This window comes from Falco naumanni, chromosome Z, assembly GCF_017639655.2.
Source record: "Falco naumanni isolate bFalNau1 chromosome Z, bFalNau1.pat, whole genome shotgun sequence".
Lineage (NCBI taxonomy): Eukaryota > Metazoa > Chordata > Aves > Falconiformes > Falconidae > Falco > Falco naumanni.
The window spans coordinates 35,743,953-35,771,617 of record NC_054080.1 but is presented as its reverse complement, the minus strand read 5'-3'; the positions used below and the strand labels follow the sequence as shown (position 1 = coordinate 35,771,617).

At 38.5% G+C, this 27,665-nt stretch overlaps 1 protein-coding gene across 1 annotated transcript in view; it reads left to right on the top strand.

Annotated features, from left to right (window-relative positions):
• The window catches only part of FBN2 (fibrillin 2), a 177,992-nt gene that overhangs the window by 43,160 nt on the left and 107,167 nt on the right, over positions 1 to 27,665 (top strand). The window contains exons 7-11 of the mRNA XM_040580766.1: positions 11,512 to 11,637; positions 21,925 to 22,050; positions 24,076 to 24,228; positions 24,998 to 25,231; positions 26,096 to 26,233. Of these exons, the coding sequence (XP_040436700.1) occupies positions 11,512 to 11,637; positions 21,925 to 22,050; positions 24,076 to 24,228; positions 24,998 to 25,231; positions 26,096 to 26,233 (777 nt within the window). The remainder of the gene's footprint in view (positions 1 to 11,511; positions 11,638 to 21,924; positions 22,051 to 24,075; positions 24,229 to 24,997; positions 25,232 to 26,095; positions 26,234 to 27,665) is intronic.

The following is a 27,665-nucleotide window of genomic DNA, read 5'->3' as shown; positions in this document are numbered from 1 at the left end:
GTTACAGTAATTCACTGTATAGGCCCACTTTTACTTTGCTCTTAAGTGAATGTATCAGGAAACACCTGTATTTGAAACCAAGGAATTTGAAGTGAGTGTGAGAGTCAGTTTGACTGCTTCTAAATTGAACCAAAGTCCCATAGAGTACTGTTGCGTGTTTTGCCCAGGTCTGTCATATCACAGTCTTGCACTGTACAGGAAATACAGATGTTAGGCTTTGATGCATTAAAATGGATTAAATAAAATCCACTGCTTGGGGTGGTCCAATCCCAGCCACATGTATGGGTGGTGGTGTTGGTGGTCCAGCTGTCTACCCCTTCCAGGCAGCTTTCACTGTTGTGTAGGCTCAAACGCAGAGGGTCTGAAGCTAGAGGTATACAACACACCTGGACACCTTCAGTGGTATTGAGGAGAACTGGTGTTTTCAAAATCTTTGCTATTAATTTTGATATGTCAAGTCCTGAGCCATAAAGGTGTAAAGGTGGGCTTTCAGCTGGTGTCAAGGTGGCAATACAGACAGAAAATGGACTGTCATTAATGCCCACGTCTCACACAAATTCCGTTACCTTTTGCAAGGCTACATTACTTTTAAGCCCTCCCTGAGTGGAAGCTTCTGTCTGTGGAGCTGTACTTATGGCTATCAGGAAAAAGAGGCCAAACCACTTCATATTGGCCTGGTTCAGGCACCTGTGATGCTACTCAAAATGCAACTGCTTGACCACATGCTACCAGCAGCTACCCTACACCGAGACCTTCCAGAACAGACCTAGTCTAGCCAGCCACAGTGAGTAGTGTCATTTGCTGCCTCCATCTTAAAGGTATGGTGCTGCATGCTGAACAGCTGCACCAAAAATTCAAAACCTACAGAGACCCGCACTGATAGAGTCACTAGGAGCAAAACTCTCCACTCCCTCCAGTAAGTCAGTAACAGCACCCAGCTGGCAACGGGGCTTCAGTGGAATACAACAAACATGCACCATACAGGTGAACCAAATCATGCTGTTCAGAGTCATGAATTGATCCATGATATTCTGGAAGAATAGAAAAGAAAATGGTCTCAGTGCGGAAAGGCCGGATGGTTACCCCTGGACCCACTGGTGGGGAATTTTTAGAGTCCTGCTCTCAGGAGTCTGAATGCTCCAGATGTTGCTATGCATGCTCAAAAGGAAACCTTGTTTAAACCCCTCAATGTAGTGAATAAAAGATACTGCTTCTGCAGTCAGCAATTCTTGAGGTGCCTCCGGGGGAGTTGACAGGTTTTGCAAGGGCAGTCCAAGCAGAAAAGCCTTGCCAGTCGGTTGAACATGTGTGCCGTATAGTGGAAATTTGTTTTGGCCAGGGCTGTCCACAAATGGCTTCACCAGTCAGGCTTGTGGAACTGTAGTGCTTGTTTTAGGTCAGGAAGAAAAGCAACTTTAAGTTGGCGATGTCCCTTCATCAGGAGGGTGCACCACCACCCAGGCATTGCGCACACTGAGAGGCTGGCCCCCTACTCTTTGAATAATTAAGACTAATTTAAGTCTGGGTTCCAACCATTGTGTGAGCGGTTCTAGTTTATTGAAACTGAGGATCAGATACAATGGTGAACCTGAAGCTTCCTGTCATTATTGAGTCCCCTTTGATGAACAAACTGTTCAACAGCCAGCTGCACTCGTCTGCTAGCCACTTCCTGAGCAAAGCGAGTGCAAAGACGTGGTTGTTCTCCTCACTTCAGTTTAGGGACACTCCCTGCCCAACAGACAGCTTGGGCAGTCAGGGAACATAGCATTCCTGGACTTGCACTGAGAAAGACACCAGGTCCCCAGCCTCCCTTCTGAGCTTCCTCTTGTTCAAAAACTATTCACTATTCAGCCATCTCCCATCTCAATAACTCATTTGACCCACTTGATAGCAGACTCATCAGGCCATTTACCAGCCTCCCTCTGTAACTTGGCCAGATCAAGGGGTGGAAAGACAGTGATCTTAACTACATTGTGGGCAGGTCTCCTGTCTGTACCCCCACTCATCTCATGTTTGATAATGCTGAAGAATCATCACCACTGTCTGGCCAGTCACCTAGCTCCTCATTGGGGTTGTTCCAAATGTCCCCATCCCAGTGCTCAGGATCTTGTGCCATGGCCCGCATTTTAAGGGCATCCACAGTCCTGCCCTGTTTCTCCGAGTTAGCACTGACCATGTGTACTACTTTATCTTCTAATCTCTTCTTGTTTTCTCTGTTTCTGTAAAGTTAGACCTTGCATCATCAGCTGCATCTCTTGCCTTTGCACCTTACCGTGTAACATTTCAATTTGAGCAAGCAGTTCTCTCTTTTTGTCTTCCAACTTTATGGAGGGGGTTTTGGGGGTATGCCCAACATCTTACAGATGATGTCTTTATGCTTTCCATCTTTAACTTCCGTGTGTCAGGTCCCTGTGGCTTTTCACCCGGTCCCGCTCAGACCAGTGGTCTCAGACCCAAGTATTGTCAGAATGGGGTTGGTTGGGGGATCCCATGCTTACCCAAAGAACCCTCTGCCCTTTGTCCTTGGACCCCACTCATTGCACCATTTTGTGTTGTGGTCAGGCCCTCTGCTGCTATCTACACTTGAAGGAATGAGGTTCTGAGTTAGAGCTACAAAGCGAGCTTAAGGCACTTAGTGATGGATAACAATTACACTGCCCTGCAAGTGGGGGCTTTTCTGCTCCTGTTCCAAATGTCCTTATCATCTACCTAATACGTATCACTTAGTTCCCAGGAAAGTATCCTCACCCAACATGCCCAGTGAGGGGAGATCAGCACCTCAGGAGTGCTTGAATTGCACTCTTGAGGAGCGATTCAGGCACCTTTCCTTGTGGGGCTGTGCTCACTGCCCAGCAGTGCCACTGTGCTGCTGCTGGGATGGCTCAGGCCCTGAGGGTGGGGGGGGCTGGACCCCCAGCAAAGCATGGCCCTCAGTCTGGGTCACCTCCCTGCAGAGCTTTCTATCTTTCAATAGTCCAGTGTAAAGTTAGGATTTGGGCTGAAATTGGATGCTGTACATCAACACAGTTCTGTGAGTTTTGATTGTAAGCTGTATAATGAAATAAATTAACAAAGAGAGCAAAATCCTTTTTGATCAATCAATCCCCAGTCAATCTGGGGATAAACAGAAGTTCACATAATTTTCGGTGACAGATATTTTTTTTTTATTTTGTTTGTTTTCGGACTTCACAGAGTATCTTATGTACTGTTCTTTCTCTTTGTATACATAGCTTATGTCTTCCAAAACCCATGTGAGACAGCACAGACAGGATGCTGCAGTAATTGCATGCACAAGCAGGTCTCTGTGACAGTATTAGGATCCCTCTTAGCAAAGTCATAAAGTTGACTTGAATCATCTGCTCTGAATTTTTATGTAGGTGACTCCCTGTAGTGCTGGAGGACTTGCTACTTTAATTCTCCATTTACAAAATAATAAAAATCATACACTAGCAGAATTTGTTTGTGTGTACATATATGTTAGCAAGAAGTTTTGTTACACAGTTCAGAAGAAGGGCTTTAACACTGTCTCCATAAGATGTACAGGCTGGGTGAGCAGGTGGTGAGCTGGTGGAACAGCTGGGCCCAGAGGGTGGTGCGAGGCAGCACAAAGCCTAGTTGGAGGTCAGTGACTAGCAATATACCCCTGGGGTCAAAACTGGATCCAGTCTTGTTTAGCATCCTTATTAATGAGCTGGATGATGGAGCAGAGTGTGCCCTCAATGAGTTTTCAGACAATTGGGGGGAACAGCTGATACACCAGAGGGTTATGCTGCCATGCAGAGAGATGTCCACAGGCTGGAGAGTTGGAGTGACAGGAACCTCATGAAGTTCAAAAAGAAGCGCAAAGTCCTGCACCTGGGGAAGAGCAGACTCAGGCACCAGTATTGCTGGGTGCTTATGATCTTGAAAGCAACACTGCAGAAAAAGAGCTGGGAGTCCTGGTGGACACCAAGTTGAACATGAGCCAGCAATGTGCCCCTGCAGCAAAGAAGGTTAATGGTATCCTGGGCTGTGGAAGAAAAAGTATTGCCAGCAGGTCAAGGTTGGTGAACCTCCCCCTCTCCTCAGCACAGGTGAGGCCACATTTGGGAGTGCTGTGTTGAGTTCTGGGCTCTCCAGAACAAGAGAGAGATGGAGCTACTGGAGAGAGTCCAACAAAGGGCCACAAAGGTAGTGAAGGGACTGGAGCATCTCTCTAAGGAAAGGCTGAGTGAGCTGGGACTCTCCAGCCTGGAGAAGAGAAGACCCAAGGGGGATCTCATCAGTATATACAAATACCTGAAGGGAGGGTGCAAAGAGGACAGAGCCAGGCTCTTTCTAAGTGGTGCCCAGTGACAGGACCAGAGGCAGTGGACGCAAACTGAAATACAGGAAAATCATCCTCCACATCACAAAACATTTTCTTACCATGAAGGTGGCCAAGCACTGGGCACAGGTTGCCCAGGGAGCTTTTGGGGTCTCTGTCCTTGAAGACATTCAGAAGCTGTCTGGACATCATTCTTAGCAAACTGCTCTAGATGTCCCTGCAGGAGCAAGCTGGTTGGACCAGATGACCTTCAGAGGCACCTTGCAACCTCAGCCAGTCTGTGATTCTGTGAAAAACATCCTCATTCAGGCAACTTCTGTTGCTCATGGTGTTGTAAAAGATCTCAGTATTTTACTGCTTCAAAAGGGGCTACATAATGTTGTCCTTTTCTCACTTGTATTTCCCTATTCCTTTTCTTTCAGTCTTCTTTGTGGCTCCCTGTATTGCAGCATTAGTGCTACTTTCCCCTGCGCTGCATCGTAGCTCAGTGGCTTAAAATTGTCAAATCTGGCTAAGTCAGTTGTTTGGCTGGATTTCTGCTTCAGGCCTCCTCTGTAGGTGTTCTTTGTAATAATCCACTATGAACGGGTGTTGCAAAATGGGGAGAAAATCAAGAGGTTGAAAGATGCAGTTTTCTTTCTCACAGTAGTATGGTTGACCTGAAACTACAACTGAAGCTGTTAGATCAAATTCACTTCCGTGGAACTCCTCACAGCATTATCTTAGCAGAGGCATCTATTTTATTTAAAATACTTAGATTAGTTTTAAGTAACAATAAATCCTTTCATTTTTCTTAGTTTCTAATATTTGCTTTCCTGTTTTTTTTCTGTGCTTACACTGCTTGAAGCATCCAAATTATATGAAAGAGAAATATTTGATTGCATTTTTCCTTATACATCAGAAATAGGCCTCTGCATATAACAGCTTATGTTTTACTAGTCATCTTGAAGTGGTTAGTATATTTTAGACATTCTTTTCATAACCATATCATAAACAGAAAGAGCATACTGAAAGCAGGCACGTTGGTTACAATCTCTAAGTCAAACTCCTTTGTATGACAAAGATGTTGGCCAGATAGAATGATTTCTTAAAACAACTCTGCCAAACTGATCCTGGCATAGCTTTTGGGGCTTCATTTGAATTATGTGAGAGATCACTAGAGCTCTTTAGCACCTGTGCCCACAATCCTGTGTTTTCATTTTCTGCCAGCTTATTGTGTGTGACAAATTAGATTCCACCGTTAACATCATTGCTGAATTCCACTAAGAATCACAGAAATAAAGGAGTGGTCTACTTTTTGTGATCGATGAACAAAGGAAGCTTGAACAGCCTAGTTCTTGCTACATTTTTGACATATTATTACTATATAGGAAGATCTGATTCTATTTATGTCAGCAGGAGTTAGCATGTGATGTTACAAGATGATGGTAGGGTACAAACAAGTGAAGAAAAGTCAGATTTTCTGTGTGGATAAAACAAGATGACGAGTTTCTTTGTTCCACAAAATCATTGCCTTTACTTCCAACAGTCAAGACAGGTCCTTTTAAGCTCTGAGTACTAGTAGTTCCTCCTGACCTAAGTTCTGTGGTGTTTGAAAGTTGATTGCATGTTGTCTACTCTTTCCTGAATTACCAGACCACTCTGCTGGAGGAAGGAACTGGATGTGTCACTTGACACTGTGGAGACACTGTTTCTCTTTCCAAACTCCATGTTAGGGTACATAGTCCATAGAAATAAGCTGCAGGCTTTTGCTACAGCTAGGTATGAAAATTGTAGAAAAAAGTGATACAGCAGTGTTGGTCACAGAGGGTCAGAAAACCCTCCAACAGTTGGTTAAAGTAGAAACTCTAGGATGGAGCCAAGGGGTATGCTGGACAGACAAATTGGGACTGAAGGACATGCTACTACACCGCAATACTGCAAGGAATGTAATCAAGTCTTATAATTTCTGTGCAAAATTCATCCTGGCAGAGAAAGGTGAATGGAGAGTTTAATCCAAATAGGAGTAAAGGGTGGTAGGGCAGTGAGTTGTGCATAGATAGAAGGTGCAATAGTGGTAGCAGGTATGACTGCACAGAGGTAAACTGTGAAGAAGAAAATACAAGGGGTCAAGAGGGAGCTCTGGGGGATGCTGCAGAAATTTTAACAAGAGAGGAGTATTAGCAATTCAGGAAACAGTTGTTCTGCAGGCATGGTTAACACCTATCTGAGGAGGCTTCACTTGCATGGTTAACACCTATCTGAGGAGGCTTCACTTCATGAAATAGGAAGTTCAGATGAAACTGATGTTAAACATTCTCTCTGAGGGTTTTAGAAACAAATACAGGGATATGGCTAATGGTTTTCAATACTTTTCTTTCTGCTGCTGACATCAGATTTGCAGAGACTTTTATTAAAGGAACACAAACCCCCTTGGTATTCAATAAAACTGTATCTTTGTCACATATCAATTAGACCAGACTCACTAGTGGTGGTTCATATGTGGATCACTTGACATTTTTGAAATGAGTGCTTATATCAGCAGATAGCCTAGTTCAGGAGTTGAACAAGTTGAAATTGGTAGGACTTGCACCTTTGTATTGGAAAACACATCATAATTTTCATATGTGTGGGAGTCAGTGTGCATTACGCCAGAGTGTGACAGGATTTGACTACTGCATATGAAGTTACTCCTACTCTTCACAGGATGTGCATATTGCAATCTTAGTGTATATTAAATGGCTCTTTAGCACCTTTTCAGGATTAATTATGTTCTCTGAGTAGTGTGCTTGTATAGAACATTATGGTAGTATTGTTATTTCATTATTACCTTGATCAGCTTTTAAAAAATCAGAGAAGCAAAACCAATCAAAATTCAAATTGTTTGGTTTTGTTGTTGCGTTGTGTTTTTTTTTATTTTTCCCAACAGTTTCTATTCAGTCATTGCTTAAACAGGAATCATAGCTGTTCAGACATCCCTCATCCCAAGAATTCAGGCAGGAGAAACTTAAATGTTCCACTTGAAAGTACTTTATTGCCATCGCTACACAGCCTTAGCAATAGCATAATGGCAGAAATCCTGTGTTGGAAGTTTTTTCAGTTCCTCCCTGCATTCCTCAACAGACCTTCTCAGCTACACCCTTTCCCTTCAGACAGTTAATTTTTTGCACTAAGGAGAGAGAAACAGTCGGCTAAACAGCTTTTGAAAATACAGAGTTTCTTCTTCCTCCTACCGTTGCTGACATATATATATATGCAGGAAATAATATCCCCAAAATGTGTTCTGTAGTAGGAGTGTACTGTACTGAATATTAAAGGTGTGGACTGGACAAAAGAGAGAAGACACATGAAGGTTCAAATTCACAATGAAGAGTGGTAGATTATAATCTACTGTTTGGAATTACTGTGCCAGGCTTACTGACATTTTTAACAGTGCCATCTAGGACCCCATCATAAAAATAAGTATTACAACAGGAAAAAAAAAAAAAAGGCTTAGTGTTATTTCTCTTGTATCTTTGTATTCATAGTATTTCTGTTATCTAGGATGTGGAGGAAGAACAAAGAGTTTTCCATTGTATTGGTGACCAGTTTACTTTTAAGTTTCCACATGGCAAATCCATTGCAAAGAAACCCCCCATACACTTAAGTAGAATTAAAAAGAAAATTTGTATTTGGGTAATTGTTATTACTACCATTGTAAATAAGTGCACTGTCCAAAATTTGTGTATAAACTCTGAGAGGATTTATTTTTCCTGAGCTTTTTGGTTCTTCGGGTTTTTGAGAAACAGTCCACTCATCAGAAAGGGAAGCTGGATTTGGCTGTGTTTTCAAAGGTACATGTTTAAAGTTAGCTGTGCAAATCCCGCAGGCGTTTTGCAGAGAAAACTCTGCAAAAGCAAAGAAACTTTCTTCTCTTGCCAGATATTATCAAGCCTATGAACACATGGAAACATTCTACCTAATCCATAGCATATTGAACCTCTGTGTACAGAACTCTATCTAAAGAGTTATTCATCTAATTTTTTGTTTATGGCAAGAAGTTTATTGTGTTAATGTGGTCAGGGGTTGAAAGTGTGAGCAAACGGATAATTAATAATGCTAAAACTTCTGTGTGGCTTAGCCTAACTGTCAAACATAAAAAAAGTCAACAAAAATATGCTTCATCTCAAATTGTATTTTCAGAAAAAAATATTCTTTTGTCTTAAAATGTATTTAAGAAGTAATTCATAAAATATCCCCTGTTAAGAAAACATTTTTGTCCTTTCTGACTTTTCTCAGTTCCAAAGCACTTATGATCCATTAAAATAAACTTTGGTTTTCACCGAAAGGTGATAGTAACCAAATAAATCATCAGGCCTGTAGCATGTATATATGTTTTTAAGCTAACATTGAAGTTAAATGTACTTATTCTCTTTAAATTTAAATATAACTTGGAATATTTGTCATATAAACTCCCACAAGTTAAGAGTGATATTAGTACAGAAAAACAAGAAAGTGCGATTCAAAGATTTGCAGGATCTTGCCTTTCATAGTGATACTGTTTGTGTTTTCTTCACTGAATAAACACTTCACTATGTTGTGTAATTAGGATCAGCTTTTCAGGCTTCAGCAGAGCTTGACATTTTTGTCCTTCTAAAACCGTAGGATTGGATTTGAAATAAATTAATGGAATCAATAGATCTTAAAATTTTGTTCACTTCAAGGCTTCAGTGATACCTTTTCTGTTTCTGGAAATTATTCATTTCCTGCTGCTACTGCTGTTAATTTACTATTACTTGACATCTTTGACTTACTAAACTGTGAAAGATACACAGTGGTTATTTTTAACCACTGATCTGCTGACTTAGTTGGCTTATATTTAAATAAGCATTAGTACTGCATGTGATGAATACATTTTGAAGCCAAGGGTCAAAAGCCAAGCACCATATTAATTTTACTCAGAAGAGAGCTACTGGGTGGGCTGGTGTGAATAAATGATGGAACCCATCTTCTGTCTAGATGTTGCTAAATCATGTCCAAATTCTGTAAAGTACTTCAGAGCTGAAAAGTTTTAATCCCAGGTAAACTAGATTGCACCAAACACTAGTTACTTAGAAGAAAAAAGCTTGCAGAAAGTTTATGCCTCTGATAAAAGTCCTTAATCCATTTACAATCTAACTGTTGCATTTGGATGCAATACTGTGCTGACAAAATCAGCACAGATTCAGGTATGAAATGAAAACTTCTACAAATGTACCTAAACCCAAGTCCAGTGTTGTGGTTTTTTTGTGTTGTTTTGGTTTTTTTTTTTTTAAATAATTAAAAAGAAATTGCCTTCTTCCTTGACTATAAGCAATTATACCCACTTAAACAAAAAAGCGGGTAAATGGTCAAGGCATATGTCATACATTTTATTTATAGCAGACACCAGGAGTAGCAAAAACTGAGGAAGTACTATAATCCACAAAGTCAGGTGGAATTTCAGTGTCTTGTAAGGGCTTTGAGATAATGAACATCTTTCTGAAAAGGAGTACTGTATTCCACTATTAATACATTTCTCCTATCCCATATGTATCTCGCTGTTCTTTGCATTCATAGTGGCAAAGAGCTGGTTGTAAAAGGGAAAAGGCAAGGAGAAAGAAAACAAACAGGAATGTGAGAAGGAAAGAGATGCTTTCTTCCACATCTTAAATATAGTTTACCAGCTGCTTAATTTAATAATGCATGCAAGCTAACAGGAAAACTGACTGAAAATGGAAAATAGGGTAATGCTTAAAATTCTTTGTTTATTTGGCAGTAATGAAAAATCTAGGGGGGAAAAGATGAAAAATACTTTTCCTAAGTGCTTTAGCAATACAGCTAAAAAAAAAAAGGTATTTTAATCTTAATGGAGAAAGGACTAAAATGAAATTGTGTTGGTTTTTTTTTTTAAATACGCAATGTATTGCTTTATAATTGAATTCTGTACTTATCTGCAATCCAAGAAGAGTTTTGGAAACTATGTGGCTTCCTTTTCTGCAACCTGCAAAGGACAGTTTCCTATATATCTATTTCACAGTGTGGAGAACTAACAAAATCAGTTGATTTCTGCCTCTTCTGTGAAAGGACAAACTATTTGAGAAGAAATATTACCTGAAGTCTCACAGAACAGCTTCTGTAGGTTTCACAACAAAACTTCCAAGCCTTCTCTCCTCTGAACATTTGGATGCATGTGAAATTTCATTGTGAAGGAATACTCATCAGTGTATTAATAGAGTAGCTTGATTCTGAACTCTGATAGGTATAGATTAACTGAACTTCTAAAAAGGGCTATTAAGCATCTAAATACCCATGTATAATACGTATATCATGCACTAGCCTAGAGCCTGTTCTCCCTTCCCATGTGTACAAAGAATTTCAATCTGCTTTAACACTGGCAATTTCACAGAGGCCTCTATGATCCTTGGTTATTACTCTGACTGCCCATTTGCACATATGTGTTGAGTCATGTGATAGTTTAGTATAAAAACCTACAGAAATACAGGTTGTTTTATGTATAAACAAATGAGAGCGGAGAACAAAAAACCCAACACAATTTGAACTGCAAATAGTACATAATAAAATAGAACAGGAAGTTACTGAAAGTAATATGTAAAGCAAAAATGGCAGTATATTTTCTAAGACCATTTATTTAACATTGACAGGTCCAGCCTAAAGCAATCTATGAATTTCTAGCCCTACTTATTACTTCAGTAAATAAAGTTATGCAGATCACTTGCCATACAATTTACCCTGGCTGAATAGCACCTATTTTCTATTGACTTGAGTGTTTGACTTCTGTCCAGAAAGAATATCCTGCAAGAATTATCACATTTACTTAAGGTGGACAGGAGGGTAGTCCATATGTACAGGTAGAGATCCTTTCAAAATAAGAACCTGCATTTTTTAATGGCCATATATATAAGGAACAATCCAAGAGCATGGGATACCAACAATAAGTTGTACAGATATGACTTAAGTACACTTCTTAAATATTTAAAGCTATGCAAGTCAGAAGTCAATACATGTGACGAATACAAACACATTAAAGTCTGAGTCATGTTACTGCTGTTGTTGCGATGTCTTACATTGGCACTGAAGTGGAGAAATGTGCTGGGATTTGCTGTGGTTATTTTAAAGAATAATTTCTGAGGTCTCTGTCTATCAGCAAAATCCATGACGGAATTTTGTCTCTTATGTCAAGTAATCCTTCTTTTTTGCTTTTGTAGATGTTGATGAATGCCAGGCTATCCCTGGAGTCTGCCAAGGAGGAAACTGTATAAATACAGTCGGTTCATATGAATGCAGGTGTCCTGCTGGTCACAAACAGAATGAGGCAACTCAAAAATGTGATGGTAAGTGATGTTGTCAGAGAACATACCTAAAAAATGGTGAAGTAAAACATTAGAGCACTTTGAAAAGGTTCTAAGAAGTTGCAATGTCAGATCTGAACAGTCGCAACATCGTTGTACTGAGTTGCAATGTCAGATCTGAACAGTCGCAACATCGTTGTACTGTGCTTTTGGTTTCTTCGCAACATCATTTGTTTCTGCTTTGCTGTTCTTAATTTGTGTTAGATGCTTTTTTCTGTCTTGACTTCTGTGGCTAAAGACAGTGTTTATCCTGCTTCAAAATTCAGCACTATTGATAAAGGGTGCATCTGTGAGTAGTTATCCAACTGAGTTATTAGGATTTAGTTTTTTTCTCAAAAATGTCAAAAATATGCTAGTACAGGTAGGTATTTTCAGCCTCCTGACCACAGCATGAAAATCCAATGTGGCAGTTTTGGTAATGGATGTAAGGAATTACTGCTAAGTACAAGCCAGGCTGGATGGGACTTTGAGCAGCCTGGACTAGTGGAAGGTGTCCCTGCCCATGGCAGGGGGGTTGGAACTAGATGATCTTTAAGGTAATTTCCAACCCAAACCATTCTATGATTCTGTGGTTCTGTGATACAGTTTGTGTTGAAGAGTAAGTGAAAAATACATAGGAAATGTCCTTCTTTTTTGATGAAAAATCAATTACACCTTGTTTTATAAGCATAGTTTAATAAACACAGACCATGTTTATTCAGTAAACATGTTGATACAATTAAGTACAGCAATTCTGTATAGTCTAAAGTAATGCAAAAGAAAACTGCTGAAGTTTTTTGAGTTTGATGAAGACTTTACTGATTTAAATGAATTTGCTATGCCTTTGAAACAAATCAGAACTCTCAAACTTTGTCCCAGCCAGTGGGGGTACCTTCACTTTCAAGTTAGATCAGAGGACTGCTTATTCAAGGCTTTGGCTTGTGGATAGGTGGCAATCTAAGTATATTACCAAATCATATTATACTCAGTATTCCATTACAAACAAATACACGGTTTGTAGCCAGTTTCGGAAGTTGTCTCTGAGGTTTCCTTAGTTTTTGCCTACCATAAAGAATTCACAGAAAAACTGAGTACTACAGTCAGTTTGAAAATCATGTTTTATAAGTGAAAATGTTGCATCTGGTGTTGTTGCAAGTAATATCAAATAGTACATAAAAAAAATAGCCAAAGTTACTTTTCTCTGGTCCTGTCCTCCACATTTTTTTATGTTGATTAGTTTCAATTTCTGCTCAGTACACAGCGATATTCCTATAAAGAGTTTTTGTAGGGGAAACTTGGCTATATCTTGTTAAAACCTCCCAAGAAACAGTTTTCAAGAAATAGAGCAGCAGCCATAGAAATACAGCTTTTCTCACTGTTAAGAAGCAGAAGCAGCTTGTGTATGTGTCTGTGCACATCTGTGCATATATCTACCTAACCGTGTAAGAGTGTGCTGGTAGGTGTCCAGCATACACACAGGGGTTTAGGATTCTGCAGAAAGCGATCATTTTCACAGGGAAAGCAGGTCCATTTGAACCATTTTAGAAGTAAGGGAACATCAGGAGCCTTGCTGAGACACTGGGAAAAAGAATCTCTCCATACCCTAAATACAATAGAACAATAGAAGAGTTGTAGAGCAGTAGAACAGCAGAGCGCCGTCTCCACAGCCTTCTGCAAGATTGAGGGAGAAATCAGAAAGCACCAAGTGGAGTGAGGAATCCTACAAAAGAAGATGACTGAAAGTGAAATTTGTTGTCAGAGTCACTTTCCTCGGGAAAATTAAATCCATGGCATTTCATCTACCCTGGACTGCATGGCAACCTGTAAGAAACAGGGCTAACCGTAAAGTGGGCAGCACATACTAGTAGAGACTGTAATTTTTTTTTTGGGGGGGAGATAGAAAGGGAATGTAATCATAGGCAAGAGGCAGTGGGATTTTTTTTACCAGGGGGGCAAACAGCAAGGAGTGGCTGGGTAGGATACAAGAGATTTTGTAGGCCCTCAATGACGCATCAGCATATAGGAAGGAGAATTGTAATTAGAAGAAAAGGAAGACGGCAGTTGCTTTGTTTTCCCTTCCCAAGACCTCTCCTTTGGGCTTGCCTATGTTGGAATAAGTGGAAAGGAAGTAACCGAAGCATGTGTCCACCACTCCTGCTGTTTTTAGAGAAGGACATCACGCTTACCAGCTTGTGGCCCTTTACTTGGCTTCTTCCTCCTCTCACCTATGTGAAAAGAGACCCAAAGGATGAAGCATCCCTTTCCATTCAGTGCTGACTGCAAAAACGCCAACTGCTGTTGGAATTGCCAGCTGCTTGATCACTGAATTTTAAAATTATAACTTCCTTTTTTTTTTCTTTATTGAGCAGTAGTTGCAAGGGGTGCAGGGGCATTAGTAGTAGATAAATCATTACACAAAGTGTATGGTAATATATAGAAGATACGTGGTAATAATCCACCATTACTTGCTTTGTTCTGATAATAGACTCAAATCGTTTGGAAAGGTAAACTACATGCAATGTAGTTTATGACTACATTAATTTTTTATATAAAATTGTCTGGCACTACTGTCAGGTCAGACATGGTGCTGTAGTGATACGGATATATAAATTGTACACCAGATCTAACTTGTATCCTACCGGCTCAGAGCACAGGCACAGTGAAGTTAGCTGCCTATACCCACCTGAAACCTGACACATACCTGACATGATTAGTTTTGTAGTATCTGAGTGCTGTTGTTGGCTTCTAAGCAATGTAATTCTGCAGTGGTTCCGCAACATTTAGGAAATGAGTAAGCATCTATTGTTTGCAGTTTTCTTTGTATAACTGGCTGGTTTTACTATCATTTTATGTTATGTGTGATACCTAACAATAAGTACAGTTATGATTTTGAAAAATTCTGGCAGTACAGTTTATCTTTCAGTAGAATACAAGCTTAAGTTTACTAAGCATTGCAACATAAAGTACACAAAATTCAGAAACATTCTCTTGTAATTGTGCATTAAATATAAACAACTAACAGGAAACAATTTGCAAATGTTGAACGTGACTGTGATGCCTCACCAGAAAAAGTAGATTTGAAAATGCTAGAGCTATGATCAACTCATGATTTCAAAGCTGAAACAAAACCAATTATAAATGCTAAAGAAACCTGTAGTGTATTTGATTGTGTAGGCAATGTAGAGATTTGAAGTGTATGCTTTGTTGTTACTTATCTTGCATTTGTGTTGTCAGCTGCAAGACATTTCATTGGAAGACTTTTATTCAGATTGATACTCTGAATTACATCTGTTTACTTCGACAGGACCTTTTCAACTTGAGAGTGTTTAAAACTTTTTATAATATTAAATGCAATGATTAATTTAACGTTAGAGAGTAACTTTAATAGTTTTTTGATTAATAGTTACTTATCCTTTTTTGTTAGAACGGCGTTTGTTTTTTTGATTCCTTCAATCATGGTGTATTTATTATTATTCTATGAGACTTGTACAGCCAGAGTAGTGCTTTTGTAGCCCAAGCCAGCTGTTCAGGTGTTGGTCCTAAAAAAAGGCATTTCTACTGTGATAAATCTACCATCAGAGCAAAGACAGCATTTAGGTGTCTGTTATGGCAGATTACTGTCTCAGTTCAATAAATGAAGCTCCTGTTGTGATGTCTGTAATCTGCCCATGGCAGTGCTCATGCTTTACTGGTGCTGCTAACTCAAGAAGAACTCTGTGTGAAGGAGACCTAATACCTCCTGTCAGGCAAGGATGCAGAAAATCCATCAAACAGATGTTTTCATAGAGATCCAAAAAATGCAGGTAATTTTTTAGACGTTGTGTTTCTGCCTGGCATCTGCACTTCAGCTTTGATGCCAAAAAGAGAACTTACTCAATGGTATGTTTCTTTCCTTCTGAAAACAGTAATTAAAGTATTCTTTGCATTCTGCTTTGTTAACCTATCTAAAGCTCTGCTTTGATTGTTAAAAATGTTATTCAACAGTTCTTCCTGATAGTATCCACAGGAAAACATGAAGGTATTTTTAACATATATATGCTTAAAAGTCTGTGATGATTATGGTACTGTGCATAATAGCAATCAAACATCACCTGCAGTCTGAAATATTTGCTGTTATTTCATAGTTCAGTAATCAATGGTTTTTAATTTCCTGCTTTGTTGGCAGCCTACTGCAGAACAGGTCATACGCTCTGGCTTTGTTTCTTCTAAGCCCCTGCCACTTCTGATGTGGAGAAGTTAGGTACTAATTAGTCCCTGGTCAGAGCTACCCCACTAGCTTCCCTAGTCACATAATTCCCCACAGGGAATTATGAAAATAACAACCTGCAGTGCCCAGTTTTTCTGGGGAAAAACCCCAACATTATGAAACTGTTACTTGTCCATTTCCCCATGCTTCACAGAAGATAGTAATGCCAAAATTGTACCAGCATACTGTGCTTACATTATTCCAAGAACAGAGCAGATAATGAAAGCTAAGCCATAGTTTTATTTAGGCTTTTTTTTTTTGCTTTTTTTTTTTCTATTTTTTTTATTAATAAAGGCTTTGAGAGTTCATAATCTCTCAGTGTGAGATTTATAGGATAAAACTATAGCCAGTTTTTAAAACGGTTGCACTTTCAATTAGTGGAATTGGTCATGTGAGTGAAGTTACATCATTTATTTATATGGCTTGGGCCATTGAGAAGTATGTAAGAAACTGGTCTTCTATGAGTTAGAGCCTGTACACAGAGAAATTATTGGCTAGCAACTGCCTTGTTTTAGTTAGTTTTTTTTTTATTTAAAACACTATATACAAGTGATGTGGTATGGAGTATTCTGCTTGCTCCTTTCCCTTCTTTAAGTATGGAAAACCAGATAAAATATTATTTGCTGGCTACAAAGGACAAAATCCAAGTTGGAGTCAATAAGCAGACAAGGTTTCAGTGTTCAGAGGCAGGGGCTGGAATATTACACTGACTATTCAGACCTTCTTTATTTAACAGCAACTCTTCTACTTAAGAGAGAGGGATTTGAGATCTCCTGCCACATTCTTTGCCCTTAAATATCCAGATGTATTTTGTGGGTTAGTTTTTTTTCTCTTTTTGTTCCTCCTGGAAATAATAGCTATTGTTAGAATAAGTAGGAATGTTCGTGTTAGACTTCTTGTGCCATAATGGATTTTGCTAGAACTACACTAAGCAATAAACGTTGTTGTGCTGGGCTATTTGCTTGCATTGTATTCCCATGTTCCTTTCAGTAAAAAGGCATATATTCCTCTTACTGGATTTATTTTGAACCTGAGATTACAGTTTACTGACATTGACCATTCAGAAATTAATGGCAGTTGTTTATCAGGAAAGAAGGTTTAAAGGATTTCCAAAGCACATAACAACTCTGTGTGTATGCCCTCATGTGTGCAAGTGTAACTAGGTAGCTTAGGCTATTTGAGAAAATATGACCTTTTAAATTAGTCTACTTCAGGGTTACTAATTTTATTTATAAGGTTTTCTATATTCCTGATTTATAGACTTTCAACAGTAGTCAGGACAAATTCTTCCACTACTGGGCAAGTCATGGAAGTATTCAAGGAATAGGCACAGAGATAAAATAATTTGGAAAAGGCCATTACAGGGGTTGTATCAAATTCCAGGTATCTGGAGCATTAGTGATGTCTTAACTAAACAAAAGAAAACTCCAAACCCTTCTCTTCTTTGGCCTCGAAGTTTTGATCTACAAATATATTGAGTTTTCAAAGTCTTTTTAGAAATTAAATTCTGTTCATTTTTAGGATGTTATCCTCCAGAATTAACCTAACTATGGGTTGTTCAAAGTTGGATTGTACCTAAATAAACTCAGAGGAGGAATAAGCTTTTAGTTTTGCTTGCTGGTTTACTTAAGAGGTGGACTACTACTTATTAGTACTTCAGGGATTTAATGTGTTCTACTTACACTTCTCAAATTGAAGATACATGACTTGACTAAATGTAGTTAGCTATGACACTCTTTAGAGCCAAAGGTACTGTTGGAGGTGGGATGCCTCTGATGCTTTTCCAAAAAGGTATGTTGCTGTACTGTTGACATCAAAGGGCTAGGACTACATGTCACAGGCTAACTAGTTTTTTTTGTTGTTTTGTTTGGTTGTTTTCCTTTTGTTTTGTTTTGTTTGGTTGGGTTTTTTTTTTTGTTTTTTTTTTAATGTGCCATCACAATGCAAAGAACCTTTTAAAAGGAACAGTTTTATTTCTGGTTTTCTTGCTTTAATGTATAATTCCATTACATTGTGTGTTATTCAGATTTGATACTACCACGTATTACTATAGACTAAACTTGTTTTCAAGGAACCCTTTTTCAGAACTCAGCAGTTGAGGGCCCCTTTTCTGGTACTTTTAATTCAGTTATTCATAAAATCCTGCTTACTGTGGCAGTAAAAGTCATGAATTCTGGATGACAGGTAGCCAGGCTGGGTGTTTTTGGCAGAAGCTCACCTATTAATGCTCACACCTGCAAAGTTTATGCCGCACATTTAAATCGGTTCTCATATTGAGACTGTCTTTCTCGTCTTGTGTGCAATATTGCAACCACTCTTTTTCACCTTTAAGACAGCATCTCCGCTTACTATCTTTGGAGAATTTTCCCTGAGACTGTTAATTTATGTATTTTGGAGGGGGGGAAGGGAGGAAATTGAGTAACTTTTTCAATCAGCCATCCTAAAAATAGTTCTTCCTGAGGTAAAGTCTCAGAATTTCCAGTCAAAGGTAACAGAGATCTTGTTGAAGGAATTGCACATGCAAAACCAGGGAGGGGGAAGGAGAAACAGAGATTTAGGTTAAAAAATAGTGACAAAATAATCCACTGACTTGGTACTGCTCCAGTAAGTAAGAAAATTATTCTTCCACAAGGGTTCTCCATATTAATTGGTCAAAAAAAAATGTATTTCTCTCCACATGGAGAAGACTGTGGAGTCTTCCTTCCATCCTGGTCACTGCCCAGGTTTCAGGAAGGTACTTCCTCCCGTCCCAGCTGCCTGTCATTCTTGGACAAAAGCCCTAGACAGTGTTAAAATCCTGTGCTTGTAGGCAGGTGAGAAGGGTGGTCTATGTCCTGCAGCTTTGCAGAAGTGGCTAACTACTTCCTTCCTATGTCTTTCACTTGCCAGGCTACAAAGCCACCTACTCCTTACCTCAAAAGGGCTTTGTACTGTATGACCCACTAGTTTGGAATTTGGTTTCCTTTGGTAGATCAGGTGTTATGTTACGCCTTTAAAGTAGCAGGTACATGTGCCAAACAATGAAAATTAAGGGAAAACTCTGAGTTTTCAAGTCCTTGCTGGTTTTAGTAGTCAGATTTTTATAGATTCATTTTTCTTGTGTTTGTTGGTGGTGTGGTACCTTAGTTATCAAAAAAAAACCCAAAAAAATGAATGCCATGAAACATACCAAATTTAAGACCCACTCTATGAGAGTGACTGAATGAAATAGATATTTTGAAAATGTGTGTTCCTGGCATAGGGATTGTTAAATTTAACTTGCTCATGTATCACTGATGGTAGTTGCTACCAGCTTTGCGCCATCCCATTCATGTGTACATCATTTGTATCTTCAGACAGTATTTCCCTGCTGCTAAATTGTGATCACCGTGCTGGTGTTATCTTTATCAAAGTTTAACTGCCTCTAAACTTTAGAATTAGTCTTGGAATTTATTTTTAGAACCACTAAAGCAGTGATGAAAAAGGGTAGTATTTTCCTTGAGATCGAAGGTGTACTTCAAGGGATGGTAAAATAAGGGAGTTTTCTTGCACAAGCATCCAGTGACCGCAATCGCAAGGTTGTCACTTTCCAGAGAAAGTAAGTTCTTCCTGCAGAGTCCTCATTTTGACCCATTTTCTTGCCCCTCTGTCTGACCCGATGTTTCAGACTGTGTGTGTATACAGAAGACAGTATTAATGTTTAAAAGACTTACGTGTTGTGAAAGACCTGTACTGCATGAAACTTCTCAACAAGGCATGCAGCCGGTTCCAGTTCTGTTTTGATTTACACACATGGTTTCATTTCATTGGATTAAATCAGATGGTAAGCAGTTCACCACATTATATATATTGTTTTTAATATAGTAAATTAATGCAAGATTTCAGAGATTTCCTGGGGAATTATTTGGTTTTGATTTATACCATCATTTGGAATTCTGGAATCTCTTAAGTGGGTAACTATGAAGTCTTAAGTGAAAGCATTATTTCTTAGAAGTCTTGATTTAGGAAAAATGATGCTTTCTTTTGTACATATTTGAGTAGATGTCTAAAATGTAGGGAATAGTTGTCATCATTCTGTAACTGGTTTACTGTAAAATTTTAACTCTTTGGGTGCTCTGAAATGCTTAAATAACCCTATTAGAAAGACAAAATTTTCACTTCCCCTGATTCTGCTCCACAGTGTAAAAAAACCCAAAAGGCCATATATGGACAAGTTAGGAAGTTTGAAGACAAATTACCTGTAAGATATTTTTTTTTTTTCTACAGTGACACTTCAAACGACATGCCAGTGGGAGAGGGGGTGTTTTATTCATACCTTCACTTTACAAAGAACAGGTTTCATATTCTTCATGGCCTTGTAGCAGAACTTAATTTTCCTTTCAGTACTTGAATGTCCCACGTAGATTCATATCTAAAGGGAGTTCTTCATGTGTGGACCTTCCCATAGTGGGGAACTAACCTTTTTAATATAATTGCAGTGGGTGCCAGCAGTTTTGGCACTCTTCGTTTTCTTTGAGTTTTCAGTGTGAAGAATGTAGCAAGGGAGGGAGCAAAGTATTAATCACATAAAAGCCTCCCAAGTAATAACACCTGCTAAAGTTTATTTCTCAAGTAGTCATTCATCTCAAGAGAATTTCTAGAGTGACAGCTCCAAGGAAATGATAGGTCTGTGTAAAAGTGCAAGGAATGGTCTGTGGGGTGCTAAGGCTTTCTCACAAGGAAAGTGAAGAACTTCACAGTGTTATCACAATATAACTTCTGTCATATGCTCTTTCTGATGCTTCTCCTGCATTATTTGACATGAGACAATCTGAGTTCAACAGTCTGACTTTTTTGGTTTGTTTTTTGTTTCACAATATGAAAGCTAATTGAAATAAATACTGCATCCAGATTTTTACAAACGAGCTAAACCAAAGTCTTGTATGTAGAACTACCTTTGCTATCAAGGCATGCAAAACCTGTGGTATCATATAATTCCAACTGGAAAACATAACTCATCTCAAGCTAGTTAGAAAGTTGGCTCATGTGTTCCTGTGTTTTTTCAGAATGCCTCCCGTGTTAAACCTGGGCCACAGTTCACATTCACTGAAAGCCACTTGAAAAGCTAATAGGCAGAGGTCAGTTAAAAGCAAAGTTAGGTTATTAAAGTGACCCTAAAAATATTCATTTGTCTGAAGATTGTCACGTTTGTAGAACAGAGCGGTTACTTGAAGTAGCTTGTTTGTATAAATGGTCATGACAGTTTTTACTCTCATGCTGTTCTTCCCACCTGTATTTCGTCCATTCCAGTTTGATCTGCTGTGCTTCACATCTCGAACAACATGTTCAGACTATTTCTTCCCATTGCTTCTTACTATTTCTGCTCCTCATTTTGCTTTCTGTTTCTGCTGGGACAGCACAGAGTGCTCTTAGTCCTGATGTCAAGTGCCCTAGCACTGTTACATACAGCAGCCAGTTCGTCAGCTTGATGGCATCTCACTTTGTACGTATTGACATACAAAATAGTTTCAGTGTTCAGATGAGACCACTGCGTTTAGTTAGCAGAAACTTTTGAATGGATTATAAATATCTGGGAAAAAAAAGGGAAAATAGAACATTTGGTTGCATTTGAAGAGCTCAGCCAAAATTCTTGCTTACAGTTGGAGTATTAGAAGCCCAGAAAGCAGTCAGATCTGATAAGCAATATTTCTGTGGTCACAGAGCCCAGACTTATCGTGCTTGGCTGCTGTACCATCCTCCCTCCTTCAACTCAAAGCAGGATGTGTATTTTGGTATTGCATTATAGCTGTTCTGTGCTTCCTAGAGATGGCATTCAGTATGTATCATTTAGAGGAAATCCCAGACTCTAATGTACTATGCAACTTGAAGTGGCGCACCCCTTGAATGTATAAGGAAAGCCTCCTTTAGACGGCAAATAAAATTATTTGTAGTATGTAAACACCAGCAATATGTTATTCAATCTGAGCTGAATAACAGCTTCATTTCAGAAAAGCTCTTTCCCTCTTTTTAATGCAATACGTTCGAGTACTCTGATAATTATCCTATGCCCTTTCCTTTTTGGATAGATATTGATGAATGCAGCATCATCCCAGGAATCTGTGAAGGTGGTGCATGCTCTAACACTGTAGGAAGCTATTTCTGCATCTGCCCACGGGGTTATGTCACATCCATGGATGGCTCCCGCTGTATTGGTAGGTATTCCACCCTGTAGGGTTTTAGAGCTCTCAGGATTATTAAGGGATTTTGTACATAGCAGCAGCAGCATCTGTCCCAACCATCTAGTACTTCTCCCCTGCCCCAGGACCTCACTAAATGCTAACTCATCAGTATCTCTGATCCAGCTACTTAAAATTAATAACATGCTCTGATGATGATGATTGCCGTTGCAACCATGTTTATGTGGATAGTAGATCCCTCTGTGTCGACTGTATTATAGCCTGAGAACTCCTACCTGAGATCTGGATCTTCTTAGGAAAATATCAATTAATTCTTCCTGTTGTCTTGGCAAACATATGAAATGTTAATTATATTTCTTTGTCTAACCTGCATCTGATGAAACCAAAAGCTAAGCTCACTTTGGTTCTAAAGGAGCAAACATCTGTCCTTCCTTGATATTTCAAGTTTCATCTTACATAGGTTAATTTAACCTTTAGAGACCAATACAAGGCACATAGATGAACTCAGAAGGTATTAAATAGTGTATGCCGAGGTGCCAGTAATTTGGCTGGAGCAGACAATAAAACAAACCAAATATTAAATTTCAGTAGATTGCAGCTTTTACAGGACAGTTTTTTTAAAACCTGTTTCTGTATTATGAAAAAGATGTATCTCATTTTTGCATGTGGTAAGTTCTTTCATGCAGCTGCATGTGTCAAATATGTGGTACAAACTATTCTGATGAATGAACTAAAAATACTGCATACCATTAACAATTGCTAATAATAGTGTCTTTTCTAGTTCTCATGTGGTTTATTTCAGAGAGCGCAAAGCACTTTGTTCTCATGTTGGGAAAGGGACGGGAATTCTGAAGGGCTTCCTGAATTACAGATAAATGCTGTAAGCCAGTAGCAACACAAGACCTACAAGTGATTTCACATGGATAATTTTTTGCACAGTGTAGCCAGCTTTTGCTATACAGGTTCATTTGAGGAGTGCCAAACTTCAAGTATATTACATCTGGCCTCATGAATACTGAGAACCTGTGATTTCCAGTATGATCAAAATTTCTGTGCATTTTGGCATGTTTTACAATCTGGTTTCTAAAATCAGCCCCCAGAACCAATTGCACACAGATCACATCCCGTGGTCTGCTAAGGCAAGCCCTTATGTCACAGAACCTCCTTCCCTTAAATGAAAATGTGCCTGGAAGTTCTTGTGCTTTCAAATGTGTATGGTATTGGAGTATAATTTGTGTACTCTAGAAATATAATTTCACCTTTACTTAGAAGAAAAGTGAAGAACGTAATCTGTATTAATATAAATAATTTTGTTCCTCCTCCCAGTTTAAGATAGAATACTCGCTTTAAACCAACATATCAGAATCGGCTCAGTTACTGTAATTGGTACTGTGTCTTTCAAAACTAATTAAGCTTTTCTCCTAGGCATCATTCAGGAATATGACAACAAAAGATATAGGATGTGTCCTTGAAGGAACTAAAATATAATAAACACTGACGTATTTATATTGAGTAGTTTTCACATGGCACTGCTAAAAATACTGTTGTACATTCAGTCTGCTGAGCGCTCAGAGCAGCCTGGATAACATTTCTTCAGTCAGATGCATCTACACCAAGGAAAAATTCATTAAATGAATGTACTGATGTTGATGTACTGATGTACTGATGGAATGTCTTGATTTTTATACATTTGTATCTAGTTTCTATTTGTACTGCTTTGTATCTTTTGTGTCATTCATATTTCCCATTAGCTTGATCAGACTTTTAAGATTGCATGTTGGATTAATGCAAGACTAGTGTTTATACAATCCTAGTGTCACTGAAATAATGTGATCCTGCAGTAAACCGAATGTGCAATGTGTTGGTACTTACCACCTGAGATAATTATTGGGGGTGTTTTGGGGTATTTGGGGGTTTAGTTTTGGGTTTTTCTTAATACAACTTTTTTATCATTTCAGTCCTTACATGAATTGAATAAGGGAAAGTAATCATGAGAGTTCATGTGACCAATTGTGGTTTTCTTTTTAAATTAACTACCAGATCAGAGGGCAAGTATGTGTTTCTCCAACATAGTGAATGGCCGCTGTGCACAGGAGCTTCCTGGTAGGTTCACCAAAAGGCAATGCTGCTGTGAGTCTGGCCGGTGCTGGGCCGTCGGATCTGTTCCAGAGATGTGTCCTGTCAGAGGATCTGGTGAGTGGCTGGTTGGTTGGTTGGTTTGTTTTCTCCTTACTGTCCATTCTAGTTGGGATGGAGGTCACTGGAATATTTAAAACTAGTTTAAAATGTAGGCTAAATGGAAAAAGAAAGTCAGGAATTACATTATTATTCATTCTTGTGTTTTTAATACTGATGTTACCATCTGTGAACCATTTTTTTCTGGTCCATGATTGTTTGGGACTAGTTTCTTTAGCGTCCTTTTGTTGACTTTGGAAATAGTTCTTGGGAAATGGGAAAGATTTTGTGGTCAAGCTTGAAGAGGAAATGACTCTGAGGGTCCTTAGTTCATTTTGATTTAAAGGAACAGCTGCTCTCTTGTTCCATTAAATTTTGGGTTACTTTGAACTAGAAATGCATCAGTATTTCATTTTTTCTTTCAACTCTGCACACAGAATAATAGTCCACATCCCTAGTGAGATGTATTTACAGTTTATCTGTATCAAGATCTCTGACTGACAAGGGAGTTACAGTGCTGCTGGCAACACATCAACAAAAAGATTTCAACAAATAGTTTTAAATTACAATATTTCCTTTTATTATTTTTAGTGTCCTTCCTTAAATAACACCTGTCACAATCGTGGGATCTGCCTGAGATTAGGAGTAGGAGAAGGAACACATAACATCAAAGAAACAAGGAGTTGGTGTTCTGGTTTTTGTAGCATACAAAGATCTGTATCTTCCTTATAAGCTGACTCTGAAGGGTTGATTTACTTCACGCTTCTCTGTGCATTGCTGTTAACAGATGAACACCGCAGACTCTGTGTGGATGGCGTTCCTGCTGGAGGTGGTTCCAGAGGTGGTGGGACAGGAGGAAACGGGTTCCTTCCCAGTGGCAATGGCAATGGCTATGGCCCAGGAGGTGCAGGAATCATTCCTATCCCTGGAAGCAATGGTTTCTCCCCAGGTGTAGGTGGAGCAGGGGTAGGGACAGGTGGTCAAAGCCCTGCTGGAAGTGGCCCAATAATTACAGGGCTAAGTACGTACTTGCATTGTTGTGGCTTGTTTCTTTCTTTTTCTTTTTCCTTTTTTTTTAATTTCTTCTATTGATTTCCTTTTTTTCTGCCTAATTTTTTGTCTGGAAATGGTACGGTGTTCTTAAGACACAAAAATGCCTTTGCATTCAAGCACATTTAAGAGACTTCAGTTGATACCTTAGGAAGTTCAGGAGTCTTGTTTTTAACAACAGTTCAGATGTAGAGATTTTGTTTTTCGCTTCAGTTATAGAGTCCTTGAGCCTGTGCTGTCTGCTAATTGGTCTTGGTCAGCACTAATAAAACTCAAAATGTCTTTAAGTGTTTTCAAAACATCACCAAGGTTTAAAATAAACTTTTTCATTGTTCTTCCAAATGTAAAATATATCTGTTCTGCAGGAACACTGCCTTGACGGAAAGCTCAAGATGAGTAGTATTCAGAGGGAAGTCTCATATATGTGAAGTTGCTTATAATAAGTAAGACATCTCTAGGATCAGAACCATAAAGTTAATAAAATGCAAGGAGTATTACTAAGACAGGTCACTAAAAATAGTAAATACATAGGAAGAGAGTGCTTCAACTTTCATCCGTATTGTGGTATATTCATGAGACCACTGACAATCTCATCAGGCTGTACATGTAAATGGAAATCATAATTACGGCTGTCTAATGTGGTTTTTGTTTCTGAGAGATACTTGTTTTTATTAGTTTACCGTCACATCAACAGGTACTACTTGGAAGAAATACTTGATTTGGTGAATATGTTTATGCACCTGATAACATACTTTCTGAAGCCAAGTATAATCTTCATATTTACATTTGTTTGAAAATACAAATATTTATCTCATTTTCTGGTTTTTTTTATTAGCAATACTCAATCAAACAATAGACGTCTGTAAGCACCATCCCAACCTTTGTTTAAATGGACGTTGTATACCAACCCTTTCGAGTTACCGATGTGAGTGCAACATGGGATATAAACAGGATGCAAATGGGGATTGTATTGGTACGTGCACATTTCTAAAATCCATTTTTCACTGTTAAAAAGCTAATTTTTTTTGCTTAAAATATTTTTTTTTTAAAAAAAAAAGCTTATTCTTTTCCCATCACACACTTATTAATCTTAAAAATACTGCTCTTGTGAAGGAGAGTGCAAAGACCATATTACTGAATTACTAGAAAGGTTTAAAATCTTCCTGAGACATATCTGTTTCCTTAAAAAAAAAGAAATCTTTAATTGCAAAAAATGGTATTGAGTAGTCCTATACTTTATGGGTATTGTACATTTTTACCTTCACATGCAGTAAAGTTCAGTTCTATGCTCTCTTGTGTGATGCTCACGTAGCTCCATTTTTGTGACAGGAGTTAGTGTTAAGTTATGTTCAAGATAAAAGTAGAATTTATGTTTTACCTACTCATAAGGAAGATTCACAGTTTGAAAGATATCAAATAATTAAAAAATGCATTAATTAACTTTTTGTTTTATTTGCATTTTATATGAATATATTGAATGCTAACTTTTTAAAGCAATCTGAATTTGTGATTCTGCACTATATTCAGTTACTGTGGACTTCACTCTTGCAGTGTGAAAGGCTTATCAGGTGTTTCAGGGAACAAAAAAATGTGGGTGTCCTTGTAGGGTAGCTGTGTGGAGAAGAATCCTGTATGCAGGATACAGCTTAGTAAATATACAGGTTCCTAAACAGAAAATTCTGGTTATATTTCTGATTGAACATTTGCTTCTTGATTCTTTATAAAGAGATTTGAGAACCATGAGTGAAAAATATTTTACAAGTGCTTGTTAGTCATAGGCTTTTTTCACTGAAGCTGTGCTTTCAGAATGAATTTTTAGCGTGCCTGTAGATTAGAGGAAAATATAGAAACAAAGTAACACAGAAAATTGCAACTATGTGAATCCTTCAGATCCAAGACTATGAAGTTTACAGTATGCAAGTGAGAACAGTATAGCCAGATTTTGTTATACATGAGCAGAGTGGGTGTCAACCAGAAGCTGATGAGTACCAGGACCTGCCTTGAATGGATATATAGATATACATATATATATTCCCGGAATAGTAATATGTGACAACTTTTCCTTTGATTTCCCTGTTTCTTACCATGTTTAACCTCTTTTCCTTTCACATATTGACTTGATATACTGCACCTGAAAGTTTGCAAAATCCCTTAGCTAGGCCATCTCTTTTACCAGAAGTGTCAGGTACAGCTACATCGTTCCTGACAACTGTTTGTACACTCTCTTCTTAAGAAATCTCAGTTGATGAAGATCCCACCACTTCCCCAGGCAGTTACAGTGCTCCAATAGTTGAACTTCCAGAAAGTTTTCAGAACATCTAATCAAATATAATCACTGTTTTGAAAAAAAAAAAAAAAAATTCTGCTCATTGTTTCTTGTCTTATCCACAGTATGTAAGAAAAGC